General features: G+C 41.7%; 1 protein-coding gene across 1 annotated transcript; it reads right to left on the bottom strand.

The window, feature by feature from the left end:
- Positions 1-1,203: 1,203 nt before the first annotated feature.
- Positions 1,204-6,839, bottom strand: tyrp1b (tyrosinase-related protein 1b). The gene is made up of 9 exons (XM_046379216.1): positions 6,701-6,839; positions 5,516-5,874; positions 5,189-5,297; positions 4,214-4,427; positions 3,661-3,865; positions 2,297-2,464; positions 1,823-2,002; positions 1,581-1,727; positions 1,204-1,496 (listed from the first exon to the last, which is right to left on the bottom strand). The coding sequence occupies exons 1-9, from the start codon at positions 6,712-6,714 to the stop codon at positions 1,291-1,293; spliced, it is 1,602 nt and encodes a 533-aa protein (XP_046235172.1). The 5' UTR covers positions 6,715-6,839; the 3' UTR covers positions 1,204-1,290.
- Between the last annotated feature and the right edge of the window lie 3,836 nt (positions 6,840-10,675).

Raw genomic sequence — 10,675 nt, 5'->3', positions numbered from 1 at the left:
ATATGTCACACATTACATTCATCAATCCATGATAATCCATCACACTTGACTTATTCCAAGTGCATTTGTCTTCACAACACAGCGTTTTCTTGCGGAGGAGATAAATCTGTGCGCCTCAGTATTTATATAGCACTTTTAAAAGATAAATTACAATGTGCTTTACAAGGAAATAAAACTAAGAGGAATTTCCTGATTAAAAAAAATCTGAATTATATATTAATAATAACACAACCTAGAGGTAACATATAAATGGAGAATAGTGAAGTGTCAAGTACTGGGCCTTGAGGTACTCCATAAGAGGAATGGAAGCGGAGTATTTAAAGTCACCAGTGGTGCACTAAGAATTTTCTGTAAGAGACACAGGAATTAAAAAACAGTCTAAAACTTCACCCTGTTAACGTCTCCGTGTCACATTAAAAAAGGAAACTGGTTTACTGTTGAGTTCAGTTTTAGCACAGTGAGTAAAGCATGTCATCTTTGGGAAATTAGTTTCTCTAGGCTGCCATTGCACTCAGTAAGACATCCCAGCTTGAAGGGAGCAGAAACCATTGCAGTGATATAAAGAATTTAAAGGACGTGTGCCTTATATATTTTCCAAGTGGCTTTATTCATTCTTTTGACATCCTCATATTTAGGACAAGTTATGGTGGATGGGAAAAATTTTGGAGCATTTTCCTCCAGTGGTGGGAACTATAAATTGCAAAAGAGAATGCCAGTTGAATGCCAGGTGTTTTCTTTTCTTTTCTGATGATGAAAGCAGTGTGGTGTATGAGCTTATGTCGCACAGTAGTTGACTGGAATTAATATTTTGAAACATTTGGAGAGTTTCAGTACTTTGGTGTGACCTTCTGACAGAGCCAGGCAAGAGTTTGGAGAGTTCACGTGTGCATGAAAATATGCAACCTTTTAAAACAGAAGCACTGTAGGAACGCAAACATCACACTTTGCCTGTGAACGTATTAGCAACATATAGCTGGAAGTTGACAAGGGGACACTACAGGGGAGAAATAGTTCCAGGCTATATTTTCAACTACTAGCAATTTTTCCAGTCATTAAAAGCTAACCTGCTTCAGGCAGTCTGACTTTTTGACAGCGGTCTGTTATCTTCTGTTGTATGTGTCAGAAACAAAGGATCTGTCAGACTCTGCCAGCCCTGCAATTTATTGCAAATACAGCAACACAGAGATCCTGGGTTTAAAATCAGTTTAGGTTTATTAGAAGAAGTAGAGGAATAAAAAAAAGCAAAATAAGTGCATGAAAATGTTAAGGCCTCTCGAGAAAGGCTTGGATTTAGACAACAGACTGTGATTTGTCGAATCTCCGGTCATCTTCCGAGTAGCGTCTGAAAGTGTCTCCCAGCAGTGGCTCCAGGGCCTCGGCTGAGCGGTAAGAGCGAGCGCGCACGGCGCAGGCGATGACGCCACCCACCACTGCCACCACCAGCACTGCCGCAACAATCGCTATGGTGATGATCTCAGACAGGGTGTAAGCACGAGCTGTGGAAAAGGAGTGGAAGCTCATCAGTGGTTGTTGGGGTTTGTGGATACAACATGTGTGCATATATGTGTGCTGATACTCACTTGGCCATTGGACCTCATAAGAGTATCCCAGGTTTTCTGGGGCAGTAAGAAACATCTCAGCATTGGTTACAGGAGGCCAAAAAGGAACCATGTTGAATCTCCGGTTGTGCCCAATAGGAGCGTTTTCCTCAGGGTAGACGATTTCTCCTGCAGCATGAGGAAAAAAAATAGGTTTCTCTATCTATTCAGCCCTCTGACTGGGTTACATTTCTGTATCTGCACCTATTTCAGTCTGTGTGTACCTGGTTGGTGCCTGCTGAGCCACTCGTCAAAGACTGCATCGGTGAATGTGTGCAGCAGGACAAAGATGGGATCGTTGGGCGAGAGGTGAGTCTGTCCACCTGTGCCATTGAGGAAGAGGTGGGCCAAGTTGTGAAGGCTGCGGATCATGGGATCGTACATCCCCTGGGGGGCACTGTAGCCTAGAAAATGAAGAACAACAAAGCTATGAAATGAAAGCTCTGATTTACCCAAATTAGGAACAACAAATGCCATACTGGAACTAACCATATGTGCATGTGGGTGGAGGCTTTAGTGTGTGTGTGTGTGTGTGTGTGTGTGTGTTTCTGGCTTTATGTGTGTACCTCTGCAGTCACACAACTCTTCAACAGCTTTGTAGTCTCTGACTGAACCAGAGTATCCCCCTTTTAATTGGCAGGAGGATGTTAAATCTCAAATGTTGTTTTGATTCTGACCACTGATGCATAACTGCACACCTTCAATGGTGTTCCTGAAGCTCTCGGAGGAGGTGGAGTAGTAAGGTGGAGTATCGAAGGTGCCGAGCTCCAAACAGTCCAACACATCCTGGGGCTCTGGCAGCCTCTGCACCATGGGCCGAGCCACATTGCCCGCTGGGTTCCTCCTGATGGGACTGGTCTCTGTGTCTGGGTGATGAGGACACGACCCAAAGTCAGAGATTATATTATCTAATTCAAGTGAAATACAATTACCTCCATACTCAGACAAAAGTTAACTTTAACAATAGAAAAACAGATGATTAAAAATGTTGTATTATACTTTCTAATTCTGTGTTGGAGTCTAGAGTAGGTTGCTCAGTCTGAAACATGACAGGGTGACAGTTTTTGTTTTTAATAATTCACTAAAAGTCAACAGTAGTGAGTGAGAGCTCTGTGACTGAACACAAGATTTTTTCCCACTTGCACGCATGAGCTCTTTCTTTTTTGTGTTTTCTCTCCCATGTGTACACACACACACAGACACACACACACAAGTACATAAACAGAAGGCTACATAACTGAGTTGTCTGTCTGTTTGAAGATTATTCCCTCAGATCAAAGAAACCAGTAGACTGCTAGATTCTCGTCTTCAACAAGCATATGCACAAATGAGGCAACCCCCATAACCCATTTAAGGAGATGCTGCTTGTTGACGCAGGAAATACCAGGCCTGTCATGACTCTCTAAGGAGATAAGACAGATCATTCACACATTGGCCACTCACATGTTCTACCTGTTACCAGCTTTTTTTTTTATACACATCGAATTATTCAGAAACTACAGAAGCTTGTTTATTATTCCACAATACCAGATGAAAAAAAATATTGTATGAATGAAGTGTGTTTGAAATCTATAGCAAAGGTAAGTATTTGGGGGTGTAAGCTTGTGCCAGTGTGGAACAAGATCCAATCCCTGCAAATCTGATCACCTAAAGTCCAGCTTATTGCAGTGTTGCACAGAGTTGCCTTATTCTAGTTTAAACTGCTTGCTGTACTGGGAATTAGTGCTTGAAAAACTGCTGTGTGTTCTTGATGACTGCTAAAGAGAAATTAGAGAAATTAAAAATCCAACAGTTCAAGATGTAGTGTTGCGTTACTTTGGATGCACACTGCAGCAGAGAAGTTGCTTAATGAGTAGAGTAGTCTCAAACAAACTGTAGTAATAGCAAGCAATATTGAATGCAGCACAACAGCTGTGAGGTTTTATTTATAGCAGCTTATGTTCTACATGCTCTCTTTATGAGCTCTTTGCCCTCTTTGCTGATGCAGCTGAGACTACGCTGTATATCAACATCCCTCTCTTGCACAGTGCGGCATGGTGTGTGTTTCTGCAACCATCCTTACTGTTGCAGATGGTGCCCAAATTGTCGTAGTCATCCACATTCTCACAGATGACCCGCCACTGGGAGAACAAGGAGTTGGGGCTAATGGAGCTCATATCGAAGGAGCTCCTGGCTCCCAGCAGGTCATCGGTGCAGATGTCACACTCGCTGCCCCCGATGGCGAAGTTCCAGTAGGGCAGGGCGAATGTGGGGTCACCCAGCATGTCCTGCGCACAGGAGATGGATAAAAGGAAGAAGAAAGGTTTTTCATGGATAGATGAATACATACCCACATGTGTAAATACATTTCCATGTTGGAGATTGTCTTTGCATTTCCATTCCCCTCATTTTTAGCTTTGGTTTATTTCTCTATTCACCTCCCTTCCAACTCCTCGTTCCTCCCCCAGGATAGCTTTCTGCTCAGTCTCCATCTCTTTAAGTCCGCATACTCTTTTCTTCCTCCCTTATTATCCCTTCTCCCATCTTTGCTTCATTCTTCATCACTACATCAGCCCTTTTTCCCCACTATTCTGCCTCTTTCTTTCTTTCTCTCTCCTATCCTTACCTCTACTTACCTGCATGTCTCTCTCCAGTTGCAGCAGATGAAAACGGTGCCAGGTGACAAAACCAGGGCCCTCATGGGAGAAGTCTACACCACCAAAGCTTGACTGGCCTGGCCCCAGGAAGGTTTTACTAACAGAGTAATAGTGGCTCCAAACAAAATAGTTGTATATGGTGATGTTCTCAAACTGCGGGGTGTTACCATCGGGCCCGAACACCTCCTGGTACCTACAGATGATGGGAGCAGCAGGATAAATGTGTGTTTGTGTTTTATCCTCCACACTGCTGTTTATCCTCTTGTTTTTCAATGCAGAAACTGTCTCCAAACTCATATTTATTCCTTTGATGTGTGAATATATATGCTCTTAGTTAAACTGCAAATTAGTAGACACTATGAGCACATTTTATTTCTGTCTAGCTGCCTAAGGGGACCTCAAATATGAGGCATGCAGTTGAGATCCTGGGCTTGGCCATTAACACAGAGGAAATTTAATTTTTTCATTAGCAGGTTAAAAGGGTTCTTCTACCTGCAGCTGAGAACTGCTTAAAAATTAATCTAATATAATCCTCAACTGACTTGGAAGGAGGTTATTCACAGATTTATGTACTGTTACTTAGAAGATTATAAATCCCTTTACTCCTGCCTAAACTGATAATTTGCTCTTCCTCTTGCAGCTTAAACAGAAAGCTGCCATGAGAAATTTTATGATTTTACTGATAATTTTCAAAACATAGCACAGGCTCACCCATAGCTATATTAACTGAGCTTTCAACTGCAAGACTCAGCTACACTGAGTCTGTAGGTCCTTGGGCAAAATTGTCTGTTCCACAGTCTTGATATGAGACCAAAGACTGGCTGAAAAATGATCAGTCTTTCTTTGAAATTGTTTAATTAATTAATAAAATATTCTTACTGTAGCATTATTCTAATTATAGTCAAGCCCACGAAAAAGTCTAGAATATTATAATATATATGTTTATATTCATACCGTCGTGTACAGATGACCAGGTCAGGGTGGACAGTCCTCTTAGCTTGATCCAAAGAATTCACAAATGCTCTCTTCTCATCTGGGCTCATTTGCATGATATTCCTCCTGACTGAAGAAAACAGGAGGGCAAAAAGAGATGGAATAAGAGGTTGTTGAGGTTTAGGAAGAACAAAGGAAGAGACAAGGAAAGAAGAATGCTGTTAAAAATTAACATAGATTTTTCTTTTCCTTTACAATAAATGCTGCCTTCTATCCTTTAAATGATGTATTTTCTCTTGTCTTTGAGACCCACTGAGATCTCAGTTTAAACAGCATCTAGTCTCTTACCCACAGAGATCCTCTGATCGCAGTTCGGTCCAGTCAGCCCGTGTCGACATCGCCCACAGTTGTAGCCACTGAAATTCCCATTACACTGGCAAGTGCGGTTGAAAAATCTCAGCGGCCACCTCTCTCTGTCATCACGCCCAGCATAAGGGTACTGGGGCCCGTGCCGGCGGTTGTCTGCAGCGATGGCCACACACTGCCCCCTTCCAATGCTGGAACCACACTCATCCCCGGCCGCTCCTGTAAGAGACGGGCAGCACTGGCCACTCTGCAGTCCCTCGGCGGTGACACACTCCCGGGGGAACTGGGCCAGTGTTAGGGTGGCACACAGGGTCACCACAAGGACACCCAAGGTCCACATGCTACCAAAATCCAGAAAGAAGGAGGATGAAAGTAGGGTAAAAGTATTTTAGGTGCACAGCAAATTAGATGGAAGAATAAGAAATACATTTTATACATTGAGAATTGTTGTTTTACATCCATCCATCTTTTTCTAAAGCACTTATCATGTTTTGGGTTGTAAGGGGCCGCAGTCTATCCCTGAACATATTTGGTAAGATGAAGACAAAAAATTAAGTGTACAACAGACATACGCCTCAGTTAAGCTCAAGAACAACTCACTCGCTTTGTGTTCTCTTGTTAAAGCCAATTGTCTTAACACTATTCCGAAACTTCACTTCTTACACTTCTTACACGCCCCTGCAGGCAGCACGAGTCGTTATTCATAATTCACAAAGCCATTAGCTTTCAACTCTTACATGTTCAGAAGTGCTTTCAACAATAGACGGCAAGAGATGAGTTGTTTCAACCTTTTTTGGAGTTAGATTTGCTTGTCTTTTGAAGGTTGTTGATTAGGGATGAATGAAGGAGTGACTAATAATTTGGCAGGAGCAATTATTTTACAACAAAACAGTGATAACAGCCACAAAAAAAGTTACCAACTCTCAAAACAAACTTGGAAAAAGTGTTTTACATTTTTTGCTGACTTACTTCATCTGAATGACTGAATGCGCTGCTCAACCATGCGCAGCACAGACTGTTCTGTGACTGTGCATATCTTCATTCGAAATAAAGTGCCAGTAGCTCAACTGTACATTAGTTTCATGTCCACTTTCAGTTTGAAGCAATTTGTAAGACTTTCTACAGTTCTTGATGTGAAAAGGCATCAGAGTAATGTGTTTCCCCTACCTCCGACTCTGCATGTTGCTCCTCTCTGTCTGCAGTACTGTAGCCCTCCAGGAATCAGTCCAATCCTATTTCCTGGCTTAAATAGCTATCAAGCGCATGACCAGCATGAGTGTTTCGCACTACACACATTAGACACACAGTACACATGGATACACTTGAGGGTTCAAGGGCTTTCTCAGACGCTCACTCCCATGCCTTGTGATCAGAACACAAATGATGCCAGTGTGTGTGGTTACTCACACAATAAAAGATTCATCTGTCAAATAGCATTCAACCAAATCACAATGTGGTAATGTTTTACTTTATGCAGAGGCAGTCAGGTGTCTGGGGAAAGATCCATTAGAATCTAAGCACACAAATGAGTCATTCATTCCATGTTATTACTACTGTGTTATTTGTGTGCTCACATTATCAAGATTTAGTGCACTGTAGAGTAATTACAGAAAAGTCCATACTGGGTGTTAGGAATGAAAGCACAAATTCAATAATATCATTTTAATTTGTTTCTGATAAAATCATAAATGACAATACAAAGGTCAGGAGTACGCTATGATACTGCCAAAGAACTTGTGAATAAATTGTTCTGAACTGGAAAATTGTTCACAGCCACTGTCCCGACAGCATGACTGATGTAGTGGGTATGAAAAACTTAAATTTCATTCTAGTCCAAAGAGCTTACAGACATTAAACTAGATTCACAACATTTTTATCACATTTACACACACACACACACATACACATACAGTACATGCTCAGAGTATTTGAAAAACACGTTCTTCCCGTTCATTCATTCAAGTGTGCTCACCTGATACCTGCACACTCCTACTTCCACACATTCACACGTGCCAAATGTGTTACGGTATCTCTTCTCTTCAACTTACTCTCACACAGACAGACACTCATAAACACCAAATACAAATGTGTTACATATACAGTAGTTATTACAGTCAGAATCCAAGGCAGGGTGTGAGAATTCAGGGTAAATCTTTCAGTAAACTGGGACTGGGTACAATGGTGGAGAGTGGCTTTTGAGGGAGTTATTTAGTTACATTAGGAACAGGCAAAACAGTTGGACCTTCTAGAGAATGGAAGTCCTGAGTTCTTGTGAGGAGTCTGGTTCTGGTCCAGTGTTGGCTGATTCCTCTGTGGAGGTGGGCGGGAGGTCAGACACGGCTATCGCCTGCTCCGCTTCATGCTGCTCTTTGTTTTGGGCCAGGGTTGAAGCCACATCAGATGGGTCAAGTGCTGCTATCCTGGCACAGAGAACAGCAGGGCAGTTGGCAACCATTTAGCAGTTGTAATTGACAAATTGCAGAAAGGGAGAAGGCAGGGCTGTTTGACAGGAGGAACAATCACTGTCAGAGGGTATGCAATATAAAGCTATTTGGTACAAATAAGGATAAAATCTGCTTTGCTATGCATGAAAAACAAATTCAGGCTGATACTAAAGGGACATTTTAGGTAGCAGTAAAATTCAGACACAACTTAATTTGATGTGTCCGTAATGGGTTTTCAAATTGCTGTTGAATACGCTGCTGTGAGCAAATGTGAATATTTTCACTGCAAGGTCTGTTTATGTAATGACTTCAAAACCAGATGGAGTAGCATGCAAACTGTGGTGGTAGATGATATGCTTGGAGGTAATGAAACACCCAGATATAAATAGATCACTAGACATTATTGACTAATTGCAGGTGAAAGTGTCCTGGATGACAAAAAAAAAAGTGCTGCGTGTCTTTTAACACGTCCTAGTAGATTCACCCTCAAGAGTATCCAACTCACCTTCTAAGTGTCATTCCAGATGTATGAAGCATGTATGATGAAGGGCTGCAACTCACCCCCAGTGTCTTGTGGTCATTCATTACCTTCTCTGCTGTAATCTGCTCATGATGCACCATAGCATTGGCATCAAACGATTGTTGTTCTGTGTTAGATTGAGGCTGTTTTATTGGTAAAGCACTTTATATAAGTTTTTCTAGGAGATTCTGAGTTTTTGATAAATAAACTTGTAGCTCAGTTTTATTTTCCGTTATTAGTCCTGCTTCACTCCCATTCTGACACTGCCTTCCTACTCTCCAGATTAAACGCATGATGTATGGTGCTACATGTTACCAAGTTCTGTGTGGAAATAAAGGACTAATATTTTTGGCTATTTTACTTTCATTTACCTGCTGTATAAATCAAGTCTTAATTTCTGACAGAAAAACATCAAAAAGAAATGTAAAACGTACATAACAAGGTACATACATAACTCTTCTCATGGCTTCCATGGTTCATACACACTGACTTTGCACCCTGCCTTCTATACACAAGGAGCAGTGCTTGCTCTTGATGCCAAAGAAGTGACTTTAATATAGCCTTCTAAATGACTTCTGGTGTTTGTTGGCAGTGTTTCTGAGTGATTCCCTCTTCCAATGACAACTGGATTGTCACTGCTATAAAGTCTCTTAACAAGGACACATTTCAAGATGACTCTGTCGACTGTTTAATAATTCAGTGTTGCTTTGTTTTGTGCTAGGCAAGTACAAGATTTTTTGTTGATTTTTTACATACATCCTCTCTCTCACACACACACACACACACACACATACACACACAATTTTGGCTTATTATTGATCCAAGCCTGTTGATCTGATTAGGAAAAATAGTGGCATTAGTATGCTTTGGGTTCACGGGACTCACACTCTCATGTGACGCACCGAGCAGCCCCCTGAGTGCATAACTTAAAATATAGCCAGGAGGGAATCAGCTGAGAATCACACAACCATTGGCTCTTATGAACCACAAGTTTTTGGGTCAGTGCAGCAGTTAGTCAGCTTGCAATGGACAATTTTGACATCCGGCTAGTGTTGGTGACAAGGGGACTGACACTGTAACAGTAGTAGAAATTGAAACTGTATGAGGGAATCTGGTAGAGATAAAGGAAATGTAGAACAAACAGATGCTCTCTGAGCTGAGTGAGATCATGACAACCTTGAAATGAAACCTTGAAATGGTTTAAAGACCTGCATAGTATACCTCCCAATATGAACATAATGACAACAATCTAGCAATGTTGCCAGATTGCTGTCATTATGTTCAGTCTGTGATGAAGGCTTGTGAAGGCTGACCTCAGATCTTTGTCTTGCTTTATTGCCTTTACTGGAAAGTATCACCACAGTGTGTGATGTTCAATCTGATTTCTACCTTAATTTTCAAATTTTGATTTAGCACTTTAAAAATGAAAAATGAAAAGTGATGTGGTATATGGTACGAGAGCTTGTGGCGGCCCTTTGATTTAAAATCCATCTCTGTATAAAGCTATGCACATACCCTATATAGACAAAAGTACTGGGACATGTGACCATTACACTGTCTAAATAGACATAGACATTAATACTGAGTTTGTTACCCCTTTGCAGACTCTGCAAAGGCTTTCCACAAGATTTTGCAGTGTTTCTGTGGGAATTTTTGTCCATTCATGTAGTAGAGCATTTGTGAGGTCAGGCAATGACGTTGGACAAAAAGACCTGACTCACGATCTCCATTTCAGTTCATCCCAAAGGTGTTGGATAGAGTTGAGGTCAGGGTTCTGTGCAGGCTTCTGTGTCTTTATGGACCTTGCTTTGTGCGCTGGGGCACAGTCATGCTGGATTAGAAAAGGGCCTTAACCAAACTGTTGCCACAAAGTTGGAAACATAGCATTAACATTAAGATTTCCCTTCACTGGTACAAAGGGGCCTAGCCCAAGCCCTGAAAAACAACCCTTGTCCGAATACTTTTGTCTATATAGTGTAGTGATGTATGTAACTACTCTACATATTAGACAGATTTTTATATGTGAACATACTGTTGAGTATCCCCATTGCCTGCAGGAAGTGTGTCGTCACTGCAGTCACCTCTCGTAGCTGCCTCTGGTTCAACGCACCCTTCCTCACATGCCCGCTGAAGGGCCGGGGGACTGCACATACATGTACACAAACAAACACACAAAAT

This window comes from Scatophagus argus, chromosome 2 (genome assembly GCF_020382885.2).
Source record: "Scatophagus argus isolate fScaArg1 chromosome 2, fScaArg1.pri, whole genome shotgun sequence".
NCBI classification, from domain to species: Eukaryota; Metazoa; Chordata; class Actinopteri; family Scatophagidae; genus Scatophagus; species Scatophagus argus.
Note: the sequence above shows the minus strand (reverse complement) of the source record. Positions and strands in the feature narration are given on the sequence as shown.

Coding starts and splice junctions, on each gene's coding strand:
- tyrp1b (XM_046379216.1), bottom strand. Junction 4,428..5,188: donor CTGGTCATCTGTACACGACG/GTATGAATATAA, acceptor CATCATCTGTAG/GTACCAGGAGGTGTTCGGGC. Junction 2,003..2,296: donor CTTCAGGAACACCATTGAAG/GTGTGCAGTTAT, acceptor TTCATTTTCTAG/GCTACAGTGCCCCCCAGGGG.